Genomic DNA, 12,685 nt, shown 5'->3' with positions numbered 1-12,685 from the left:
TGATGAAGAGGAGGGATTGGCAGGTACTTGCTTAGATCTGCCATGGGACGGTGTGTTGCCTGCGCTTCCTCCCAAGGGAAGCTCGATTTCCGCAGCGCTCTTTATCCTCCCAGTTGCTTCTTTGCAAAAGAACATTGATGAGTAATGAAGATCTCGAAGCGCAGGGGTGGCATATTGCACTTCCCCACTTTAGGGACTGTGAGCTCAACCGCTGCTTCTCCCTCCCACCACTCTTGGAAAGCTGGTCTAAACACACACGGTGTGCTTGCAGAGATCAGGCTTGGGGGGTTCCAAATGTGAATGAACAAGTGGAGCACTGCAACAATACGCTGCAGAACGTGTTGCTCTTGAACCGCCAAGTGGGGCCCGGAGATCTCCCTTTACAACAGATCTCCAAACTACTTCAATCACTATGAATTTCCAAACCTGGAATTTAAAAAGAAAAATTATTTACATTATTCATAATCTTCCTTTGTCACTGAAACTCAAGACGGATTGCATAGCATTGTCAGTATCAAGTACGGCTGGGACATCCAGTAAACAAGGCCATTGGGTACAGCAACAATCAGTACTCAGTGGTATAGTCTACAGTCCCTATCCTTTACCAGATCTTTAATCTGAACCATTTTGGTACAGTCCAGCCCTCCTACCTGCATAAAAAGGCCTCCTGAATAATTCAGCAGAGTTGTGAGTTCAGCAGCACCTGTGAGACCAACCAGATTTTCAGGGTATAGATATTTAAGCACCAAAACTCCCTTCTCCAGATGCCCGGCCTGTTCCTTACCTCATCTGTTGGATATTGTCATTCCCAAATGTCTGTTGTTAGGGGCGTGCAGGTTTTTATTCCTGACCTGGCCGTGTACCTGAAAAATTCCAATTTGATATTCTTTGGTTATATCAAAATATATCTGGCTTATTCAAGAATATTCCAATATGCCAGTACATACATTCCAGAATTATCCACATCTATTTGGGAATATGTGGAAATCTCATTTGAAAGATTGCAGCAGCTTCCCACCCTCCACCCTCCACCCTAGACTTTGCAGGAAACAGGAGTGGGGGGAGAAGGCAGGATGGCTGTGTGTGTGTGTGTGTGTGTGATTGTGTCAGTGTTGCTTGCTTGCCGTGTGCCATGGCCTGGTCTGGGTGCTGGGGTTCTCTGGCTTTGCATTGGGTCGAATAGGTTTCTCATTGGCCCTGGGTTCTGCCTGGCACGAGTTCTGTTCAGCTTGTACCAGTGTCTTTTGTTTCAGTTTTTTTTTCTGCTAAGTTTCTCTGGATTGATAGTTCTGGTGTGATGTTCTCCTATTTGACGTTGGCTCTGTTGGGCTTTGTGGGCTGAGCCTGCCTTGGGGGGCTTCCCTGGTTGCTGCTGTGTGTTGCCTGAGGCTTCCTGTATCTTGGAGAAAGACTTGGGACCCCCCCCCCCACCCAATGAAAAAGTGGAGAGTGGCTAGGGGCAGCTTGTTCAGGGACCTATAGAATTTGTCCTGTGGTTCAACTTACTTAAAATTTGGTGGGTGTTAAGTGGACTGTTTCTTTCAGCACGGATGAGGTCGTGTTTTGAGAGATGACCTTTCTTCATCATGTCAGTTTGGGCTCAGCTGGAAAACTTCCTCTGCAGGAATCCAGTGTGGCATTGCAACCATTGTGGGTGGGGATCTATGTAGAGTCTTCCTTCCTGTAGCGTTGGGTAGGTGGCAATTGGTGGTCCACGTCTTGCCCATCGGAGGCCTCGAGAGGCATCCCTGGGCGCTGAGCAGGATCTTTGTTTCTTGTGCACAGCAAGGTGCGGGTGCTATCCCTGCTTATTGAGCAGAAACACCTCTTGAAACACAGAGAGATCCCACAATTCATCACAGTTACACTCAGCGCTATGTCATCACAGTGCAGTCCCAGCTAGCAGAAGAGGAATCTCATCTGCAGACTGGGGGGCTTTTCTTCCCAAGTGTTGCCTGCTCCACAGCGGGTCCCTGACAAGATGGTTTCCCATGAGATCCCTTTCTCTGGAGATGCTGGTCACTGAACCCGGGGCCTTGTGTGCGCGAAGCGTGTGCTTTACCACAGAGATGTGGCCCAAAGAAACTCCAAGTAAACACATTTTACGCAGCTTGCATAGCAGAGGGAGGGGCTTTTCTCCCATTCCCGGCAGCCGTGCCCAGCGGGAGAACAATCCCACCGGCTTGCAAGGGAGATGGAAACTTTTCTCTCATCCTGGCAGGGGCAGCCCAGGGGGCAGGAGCTAACCAGCTGGCTTGCAAAGGGGCAGGGGTTTTCTCCTATCCCTCCAAGGATCTCGGCTCCCTGGCTGGCTCATGCAGAGGAGGAAATGGATTTTCTCCCCACCCCACGGTGGAGGGGGGGGTACAGGAGGTGATGGCGGACAGGAACAGCAGTTTACCTAGTCATACAGCACAAGTCCTTGTGGAGTGCCTGCTGCACAAAGAACTTTCTAAAAAACTGCATGGTCATGACGAAGCCCTGCTGTGGAATGGACCCACCCAGTATTGATGAACTCTGGGCAGGTGCCAGGAAAGGAGCTGGTGGGCACCTTTGCTCCCTTAGGCAGAGTGGTGGGGGACCCTAATGTAAGTGGTTCTGAGCACTGATCCCAGGCACACAAGGGTTACCCCGAAGTAGAACACCCCGCTATAAAATCCAGCATCTCACAGAGGAAATCCTGGCTCTCCCAGTTCATACTATAGCCAGGATTCTTCTGTTCTGGTGCTGATTTAGTATCCAAAACTGTGTGAAGGAGGGGTGTGAGCAAGGGGAGGGCTGCAGAGAATGGGGGGAGAGAGAAACTGTCAGGCCAGTTGGGAGGGTGTGCACGTTGGCCTTGGATGCAGGAAGGGCTCTGGGGGAACAGGGGGCTCTTTGGGGAGCTGGGAGTGCTTCTCCCTTCAGGGTGAGGCAAGATTGACAGCTGCCACTCTTTCCACTGCTGGTGGAGTAAGTCAAGGATTTAGAGAATTTATTGTAAGATCACGGCAGCTTACAATTTATAAGGATTGTCAAGCAGTTTCCTAGCACCCCCTTCTCTTTTCTGCAGTGTTTCAGCTGTACATTAATACATCTCTCAACCATGGCCATGGGATTCAACTTGGTTCTTGGTACTGTATTTCAGATCCATAATATAAAATTATTTTCCATTGTGCTGAAACACTGATAAATGCCCCCAAAGCCAGAAGGGGGAGAGAGACTGTTAGGCACCATATATCCAAAATGCTGGGCCACTCTGACACGCTTGGTGGGTTATCATAGTGTTTCTGGACACCAAGCTTTTGAATTCTTGCATCCTCCTCAGCAGTTTATTTAGTGCTTTCCCTAAGGTTTAGGCTGCATTTTTCTATTTTGTGATCATGCCAGCTTTCTCTCTCTCTTTCTGCAGGAAGTTTCTTGGAGTCAGCAAAGAAAACAAAAGAACCTGCAGTAATAGAAAAGGAAGATGCCTGTCTGTCATGGAAAGAGAACACTGAATATTGTAATGCACCAAGGAAGGAAGAGGGGAAATTCCCACCAAGGAATAGTTCTGGTCCTTTACAGGGTGAGATCTCTCATGAAGTTACAGTACTCCGAAAAATATACAAAGGAGGCAATTGGACTGAGAGAATGGCAAATGAGGAAAATCTTCCTGAACAATCAGATGTTGATATTCATTGGAATACAGATACCAGGGCAAAAGTACTTAAAAGGCTGGAATGTGGAAAAAAAATTGATCAGACAAACAAGCTTAATTCTCATCAAAGAATTCACAAAAGGGAGAAGCGATCTAAATGCCTGGAGTGTGGAAAAAGTTTCAGCAATAGAGGAAACCTAACTCGCCATCAAAGAATTCACACAGAGAAGAAATACAAATGCCAATACTGTGGGAAAAGCTTCAGAGACAGTGCATCCCTTGCTGTTCATCAAATAATTCACACAGAGGAGAAACGTTATAAATGCCTAGTGTGTGGAAAGAGCTTCAGTGACAGTACACAACTCACTATCCATGAAAGAATTCACACAGGGGAGAAACCATACAAATGCCTGGAGTGTGGAAAAAGTTTCTGTCAGAGTACACACCTTACTCGCCATCAAAGAGTTCACTCAGGCGAGAAACCATATAAATGCCTGGAGTGTGGTAAAAGATTCACTCAGCGTGCAAGCCTTTCTTCTCACCAAAATATACACACGGGAGAAACCATATACATGCCTGGAGTGTGGAAAGAGCTTCAGGAGCAGAGGATCCTTTGCTGTTCATCAAAGAATTCACACAGGGGAGAAACATTATAAATGCCTGGAGTGTGGAAAGAGCTTCGGGGAAAGTGGATCCCTTGCTGTTCATCAAAGAATTCACACAGGGGAGAAACCATACAAATGTATGGAGTGTGGAAAGAGCTTCAGGCGCAGTGGATCCCTTGCTGTTCATCAAAGAATTCATACAGGGGAGAAACCATACAAATGCCTGGAGTGTGGGAAAAACTTCAGACAGAGAGAAGCCCTTACTTACCATGAAAGAACTCACACAGGGGAGAAACCTTGTAAGTGCTTAGAGTGTGGAAAGAGCTTCAGGAACAGTGGATCTCTTGCACTTCATGAAAGTATTCACACGGAGGTAAAACCATACAAATGCCTGGAGTGTGGGAAAAGCTTCAGTCGGAAGTCATACCTTACTGTCCATGAAAGAATTCACACAGAGGAAAAAGCATACAAATGCCTGGAGTGTGGGAAAAGCTTCAGTCAAAGACAAGCCTTTACTTACCATCAAAGAACTCACAGAGAGGAGAAACCATATAAATGCCAGGAGTGCGGGAAAAGCTTCTGTCGAAGTGGAGATGTTGCTGTTCATCAAAGAATGCACACAGGGGAGAAACCTTATAAATGCCTGGAGTGTGGAAAGCGCTTCAGTCATAGGCAATCCTTTACTTACCATCAAAGAGTTCACAGAGAGGAGAAACATTATAAATGCCGGGAGTGTGGAAAAAGCTTCAGGGGCAGTAGATCCCTTTCTGTTCATCAAATAATTCACACAGGGGAGAAACCGTACAAATGCCTGGAGTGTGGGAAAAGCTTCAGTCTGAGTGGATCCCTTGCTATTCATGAAAGTATTCACACAAGAGAGAAAGAAATGCCTTGAATGTGGGAAAAGCTTCAGTCAAAGAGGAATCCTTATTTCCCATCAAAGCATCCATCAAACCTTATAAAGTCATAGAATGTGGAAAAAGCTTCACTCATAGTTCAAATCTTACTTCCCGTCAAACAATTTGCATAAGCCTGAAATCACATCTATGCTAGGAGGATGGAAAAACCTTCAGTCAGAGTGGAAGCCTTGCTTTTCCTCAAAGAACTCACAATGTTCGAAATGTATGGAAAGGTTGCAAACTGACTCTGAAAATTGGGAAGTAATATAAAACTAACAGAAACAAAACAGAAAAGAGCAAGAGTCCAGTAGCACCTATTAGACTCAAGATTTGTGGTAGGGTATGAGCTTTTGTGGGCCACAGCTCACTTCTTCAGATATATTGCTACAAAATGATTAACACGGTTACCCAGTTTTATCTATCTCTAAATTAAATCGACAAACCTTGAACTTACCTGCTGGGACTAGGAGACTCTTAACCACTGGCATGGTTTACTCCCAAATTCCTACAAAAAAAGCAAAAGAAAATGAATTTTGATTGGACTTTACGGCCACAAAATTTTGTATATGTGGTAGAAAAGAGCAAGGATCCAGTTGTACCTATACAACAGCTCACTTCTTCACGAAAGGTCATACCCCACCAGAGAGCCAATTTTATGTAGTGGTTAAGAGTGACAGGTCTCTAATCTGGTGAGCCAGGTTTGAGTCCCCTCTCCTCCGCTTGAAGCCAGCTGGGTGACCTTGGGTCAGTCACAGCTTTTAGGAGCTCTCTCAGCCCCACCAACCTCACAGGGTGTTTGTTGTGGGAATAATAATGACATACTTTGTAAATCACTCTGAGTGGGTGATTTACACTCTGAGTGGGGGATAGAGCACAAAGTCTCTATCCCTTCACACCTGGCTGCAATTCAGCACAGCATCCAGACAAGAATAAAAGAACATGAAAGACACTGCAGACTTGGACAACCTGAAAAATCAGCAGTGGCTGAACATAGCCTAACTCAAACAGGACACAGTATCTTATTCCAGGACACCAAAATACTGGACAACACTTCTAACTACTTTGTCAGACTGCACAGGGAAGCCATTGAAATTCACAAGCATAAGCAAAACTTCAACAGGAAAAAAGAGACTTTAAGAATGAATAGAGCATGGTTTCCAGTTCTGAAAAACACCAGGCTAACAAAAGACTCTACAACCCACAATAGACCTGCAGAGAAGATTAGCATATCAAGCACCAATCCGTATGCAAAAGAACCTCCTCAGGATACAGTGAAGCATTAGCACTCCATTAGCATTCCACACCCTGGGAAACCCTTACAGGATGAAACAACCCAACCCACCTTTCTGAGTAGATATAAATCACCTGTAAACATCTCCTCCACAGTTTGACACTGAGAGATCCCTGTCTTTCGGGGCTACACCTCTGAAGATGCCAGTCACAGCTGCTGGCGAAACGTCAGGAACTACAATGCCAAGACCATAGCAATACAGCCCGGAAAATCCACAACAACCATCGTTCTCCGGCCGTGAAAGCCTTCACAATACATCATTCTCTGTGTTTGTATGATTCCTCTTTTATTCCTCTTCTAATAAAAACCTTTCCAATTGAACATCTGGCTGGTTTATTTTGCAAGTTCTCTAAAAGGAACCATCCTTGTAAACATTGATGGAGAGTCCAGGACCTATCGTACTCTGCAGTTGGCTGATTTCCGTCTGTTTTGCGTTTAAATTGGGCCCATTTGGGCGTGGAATTGGGTCCGTTTGGGGCCTAAATCTGCCTGCTGTGGAGTGCAGGTGTACTCCAGGCCCCATTGTGACACCACAGCAGCATTCCTGCACTCTTCAGTGGGCCAGTTTTGGCTCCAAACAGGCATGTAGGAGCTCTGCTGGAGCATCGCCATGAGCCCTAGAGTACTCCTGTGTTCTGCATCAGCCCAATTTCAGCCCCAAACAGGAGCACAGAAGAACTACTACAGCAATGCCACAACCCCTGGAGTGCTCCTGCACTCTACACTGGCTTGATTTCTGAGGCTGAATCAAGCCACTGTAGAGCACAGGAACACAGCCAGGGCAGCACAATGGGACCTCGAGTGATCCTGTGGTCTGCAACGGCTCGATTTTGTTCCCAAATGGACCCTAATTCAGCCTCAAATGGGAGCACAGGAGCACTGCTGGAACAGTGCTATGAACACTAGACTGCTCCTGTGCTCCACAGTGGCCCAATTTCAGTCCCAAAATGGTCCAATTCAGCACCCAACGGGAATGTAGGAGTGCTGCTGGAGTGGCACCATGAGCCCTGGATTGCTCCTGCAGTCCACACTGGCTCATTTTGGCCCCAAATCAGCCCCAAATCATTCCACTATATAGCACAGGAGCACTCCAGGGCCCACCACACCACCCTGAGCTCCACAGTGGGCCAATTTCTAGATCCAAGTAGGGGTGTGCAAAGGCACCCTGATTCGTGTTTTCCGAATCTGCTAAACCCGAATCGAGAGGCCGATTCGGGTTTAGCAGAAACCCGAATCGCCCAGCTGATTCGGGTTTACCGATTCAGATTGATTCGGGTTGATTCGGATTTTTTTTCAATGGGAAAAAGCCTCCCCAGGCTTCTCTGAAGCCTGGGGGAGGCATTTTCCCACCGAATCACCCCAAATTTGTTGGGGGCCTTCCTCTAACCAAAGGGCATTCCAGCATTCCACCTCACAAAAATAACACAACTCACTTCACATCAGAGAATCACCCAAACACAATTGCTGTCAAAAACGGTTAAGTGGGTTGTATTATTTTGTGTAGTACACTGCTATCATGCCCTGTTGTGCCCTCCTACTGTGTAACCTAAAGCTGTTCAAGAAATAAAGTGTTTTTGACAGGAATTGTGCTTTTGTGATTCTCTGATGTTAAGTGAGTTGTGTTATTTTTCTGTGTGGGGGACTGCTGGTGTAATGTGTCATAATGCTTTGCCTACTTGTACTTTGAAAGGGAGAAAATAATTTTTTAAAAACTTTATTTTGTGTTGTTTGTGTTTTATTCTTTGTTGTGCAGTTGGTTCCCATCATAGGGAATAATGGGGCTGGCTGGCCAGCTATCTCTGTAGGTGGTGGGGGAATTTGAGGGAGGGTGTCTGTGGTTCAGGTGCTCTTTCACAGGGACCAGCTGGCACTCAGAAGTGTGCCCACCATTGTGGCACCCCTGGGCTGTGCAGAATTGCCCAGGGAAAGAGAGTTTAGAAGTTCCCAGCATAGGGAACAAAGGGAGAGGGCTGGCCTTTGCCAGCCTGTTCCTGGGGTTATGGGTGTGGGGCTGCTGGGGGTGGATTTGGGTCTGTGAGGGGCTAATGTGGGGATTTGGGTCTGTGTGTGGCAGCTGGGGGGGAATTGGGTTTGTGTGGGGCTGTAAGGGGTGGACTTTGGGGGCTGAGAGCACCTACTTGGGGAGGCCATGAAATGCCCCCCCCAAGTGGGAGCAAGCTGAGCCTTGGTGGGGGGTGGGAGGAAAGGTGGGAGAAGGGCCCCTGAGGGTTGGGGGGCATTTTGCATGCGAAATGCCACCCCTGGCAAAGGAAGCCTGCCTCTTCATTTTTTCCCCATAGGAAAAAATGAATGAAGATGAGCAGCAGCAACCTAAAGCTATGCCCTTTTCTAGGCGAGGATAGGGGGACCTGGTTTGGGGGGCCATAACATGGCCCCCCAAAGTCCAATCGTTCTGAAACTTGGGGGGGTTGTTAGAGGGGAGTTAGAGGAAGGCCCCCACCAATTTTTGGTTAACTTGGTGGGAAAATGCCTCCCCCAGGCTTCAGAGAAGTCTGGGGAGGCTTTTTCCCATTGAAAAAGCTAACCCGAATCAACCCAAATCAACCCGAATCGATTCGGGTTATGGCGATTCGGGTTTTCCCGAATCGATTCGGGTTTCTCCAAATCAACCCGAATCGGGGTGATTTGGGTTTTTTCGGGTTTTCCAAAACCCGAACTGCACACCCCTAGAGCCAAGTTTTTTTTTTAAAAAAAATGGGATTAGTTGCTAGTCAGGGATATTTCCCCCCTTCCCTGCCTGTCCTTCTGGCACTTCCCTTGCTTCCACCTGCCACAGCCAACTGTAGTTTCCAATGAAAATTCAGGGGCAGGAGGAGGTGTCTGGTGATAAACTGGGCCTGGATTTTCTGTTTGAAATGACCAAAACCACTCAGACAACACGGAGATGATTCTCTGCCACCTACCAATGCCCAAACTCAGCCAAAACGGGAGCCAGCAGCAGGAGGCAAAAAATGTTCCAGGGCTAATACCCCAATTTGCACACACACCCGAGGAAGGCGCCATCGAACAGGTGAATGCCTTCTGCCATACTCCACCTATCAGTCTCCTTCCTTTTTTTAAATTTTTAATTTTATTAATAGAATTAAAAGCTCATAAAAAGAGCAGAAAACAAAAATAAAGGGAAAACAAGAAAATAGTAAAGAAAGCTTCCAAGCTAGAAGCAAGAAAAGAGAAAAAAACCGAACTTAGAAAGTACAAAAGAACAATAATTCAAATTTCATTTCCTTTCTTCTCTACAACACTTACCTTATTTTAATAAGCAAAGTTACAATCTCTTCAAAATTTTCTTTTCCATTACCGCCTCCCTTCTATTTGTTTTACTTTCCAAGTTTATCTTCTTAGAAATCAAAATCACGAATCATCAAGTCACTTTTCCTCCTTTTGCACAAAAAGTCCATAAAGGGTTTCCAATTAGCTAAAAAGGTAGACAAAGTTCTGTCTGTGATCAAAGCTTTAAGTTTAGCCATCTCGGCTAATTCTGTCATTTTTATAACCCAGTCCTCTCTTCAGGGGTCATTTCCTAGAAAAAGAACAGCAGGAACTCACTAGCATATCTCATTAGCATATGCCACACCCCCTCACATCACTGGAAATGTGTCAGAAGGCAACATCTACCCCTCAGGCCCCTTTCCCCAAAAAATCTCCAGGTATTTCCTTAAAGCAGAATGAACTCAAAGCAGCTTACCCTCCTCTGGACAGCCAGCCCCGCCCAGCTTGCACTCACTCATTTTCTCTCTCCCTCTCTCTCAAAAGTCACAAATGAAAATAAAGCAGCAAAGAAGAATGAATTCAAAGCAGCTTATCTTCCTTCGGAGCCCAGCCCCACTCGGCTTGCACTCACTCACTTATTCTCTCTCTCTCTCCCTCTCACGAGTCACAAATGAAAGCAAGGACAACTGTACTCCATCCTACCTTAACATATCTTTTAAAAATTCTTTCCACGTCTTAACATAATTACCTTGAAATAGCATACAGTTCATCCCCATCAATGTGATACCTGAATATTTTACCTTTTTTTTCACCTTAAAACCAGTTATTTTAATCAGTTCTTGATGTTTAATATCCATATTTTTGTCAACATTTTTGTTTTCTGTACATTTATTTTCAAACCTGCCAAGGTATGTGGGGCGAATGTGCAGGAGGCAGTGCCCACAGCCAACAGATGCTGCTGCCAGCCAACAGCTGGGGGAGGGGGGAGGAGAGGCACACCCAGTGCGCAGCTTGCAATCCGGGGCAGTCTTCGGAGCAACAGGCGTACAGCACCCTCGCCAGCAGACCGCCCAGGCCCATGTCCTGGGCGAGGCCTGCAATTGACAGGGAGGGCAGTGGGCATGGTTGTGGAAGCCGCAACCAGCTGTAGGCAAATTCCATCCACCATCCACTCGGCCCGATCGCTGCACCGGCAGGCAGGGCTGGATCTAGCCTTGCTGGCACATGGGGCAACCCTTGTTGGGCCTCGCGCGCACGCACAGTGCGCGCGCACTCCCAGAGTGGCATGATGATGTCATTTTGGTGATGTCATCATGCGGGCGCTGGAGGTGGTGTGTGGGGCTTCTCCGCAGGCGAATGGCGCGGGCGGCCTTGCAACCCCCCGTGCTGTCTTTCACCTGCCCCGTGGGACAGGGGGCGACCGGCTTGCTGCGTGCCCCATCCTGCGAGGCAGGCAAAAGGCAGTGCGGGGGGCTGTGAGGCTGCCCGCGCCATGCACCTGTCAGGTTCTGTAATGTCTGTTAACCGAAGTACCACCATACTAACTGTCTGTGTAGTGTTTAGTATCTTTCCCTCCAAGTGCACAGGAACCGATTCCATGGGAAAGGAGACTTTGCTTATCTGCTATTGCCGACTGACCTTGAGGAGCTGGTTTCACACTGCTCTGCTGTCTGTTTTGGGAACTGTGTTTTGGGAACTGCATTTCCGGAGAGGGACTAAAAATGGACCCAAATAAAATCCAGGCAGTCCGAGAGTGGCAAAAAATTTTCTGAGGCGGAAAGAAATTGGAATGTGTGGGAAAAAGAAGCGTTCACTGTAAAAGCAGCGCTTACTACTTGGAGACACTGGCTAGAAGGAGCCCAATACCCTTTGAGGTTTGGACTGATCATAAAAACCTAGAAGCGCTGCGGAGTCCTCGGAGGCTCAACGCAAAGCAACTTCGATGGGCGGAATTCTTTTCTAAGTTCAATTTTACTCTCAAATTTCTACCCGGCAAAACCAACTTTCTAGCGGATGCCTTATCGCGCATGCCCCAGCTGAAAAGCAAACGGGAGGAGACTATAGACACTGTCTTCTCTCCTAAACAGCTTGGAGGTGTGGCGACGATGCGCAGCCAAACGGCCAAGGCCCGCCTAATGGAAAAGGGGCGGAGAGCAAAAATCAAAAGCGAGGTGGAGAAGGAGGGCGGGGCAGTGCCGAAAGAAAAAATGTCTCAAGCGGCAGAGGGAGAATGGCTATACAATGGCAGATTATATGTACCCGCCAGTGTGAGAAAAGAAATTTTGCAACGCTGTCACGATGCGCCCACCGCTGGTCATTTTGGATATTTAAAAACGTTGCACTTGATTCAAAGACAATTCTGGTGGCCAGGTCTCCGTAAAGATGTTTCCCAATATGTAGCGTCATGCCCTATGTGCATAAGTGCCAAAGCACGGAAGGGAAAGCCCCCGGGTCTTTTGCAACCTCTTGCAACTCCCAATAGACCCTGGGAGTTGATTTTGTTATGCACAAACTTGTGCCTTGGGTGTCCCTCTCGCCAATCACAATAAGAGACGCACACACCATGGAGTCCTGTAGAATGAAGCAATATATGATTGTTTAATTTAAACAATGGAGGAGCCTTTTACACAGGAGTAGGTGGTCTCCTTTCTCCTGGGCGTCAATTAAATAGTCTATCTGTGCTTAATAGGGGATTAGGATTTGTCCCGACCCCTAGGTACCAGCCCTTCCAAACCGGACTCGATATTTTTCAACTAATTAGGCAAATTAAACTTAAAGTTTTCTTTGGTAATTTGGGAAGTGGGAGTAGTGAAGGTGAAATTTCTGTACCAAAATGCCTTAGACAGAAGTCCACATTTATGCCTTTAATTTCAGATCACAGAATTGACACATTTGAGTTTATGATAAAGAGAGATTTAGCACGGTTAGAAAATGCACCCCTGTCATACTGGCACAACCTTTTGAGAATTGAAATGAAAGCTATTAAAACCCTTAAGGAGGACAGGAGTATTATCATCAAACAAGCAGACAAGGGGGGAGG

General features: G+C 46.9%; 1 protein-coding gene across 1 annotated transcript; it reads left to right on the top strand.

Annotated features, from left to right (window-relative positions):
- Nucleotides 1-3,920: 3,920 nt before the first annotated feature.
- LOC129329048 (zinc finger protein 239-like) lies at nt 3,921-6,727 on the top strand. The gene has a single exon (XM_054978445.1). It carries the CDS (start codon nt 3,992-3,994, stop codon nt 5,117-5,119), a length of 1,128 nt encoding a protein of 375 aa, XP_054834420.1. The 5' UTR covers nt 3,921-3,991; the 3' UTR covers nt 5,120-6,727.
- The last annotated feature ends 5,958 nt before the right edge of the window (nt 6,728-12,685 follow it).

The sequence above is a fragment of the Eublepharis macularius genome, chromosome 4, assembly GCF_028583425.1.
Source record: "Eublepharis macularius isolate TG4126 chromosome 4, MPM_Emac_v1.0, whole genome shotgun sequence".
Taxonomy (NCBI): domain Eukaryota; kingdom Metazoa; phylum Chordata; class Lepidosauria; order Squamata; family Eublepharidae; genus Eublepharis; species Eublepharis macularius.
The sequence above is the reverse complement of the archived record's forward strand: the minus strand, read 5'-3'. Positions and strand labels throughout refer to the sequence as shown.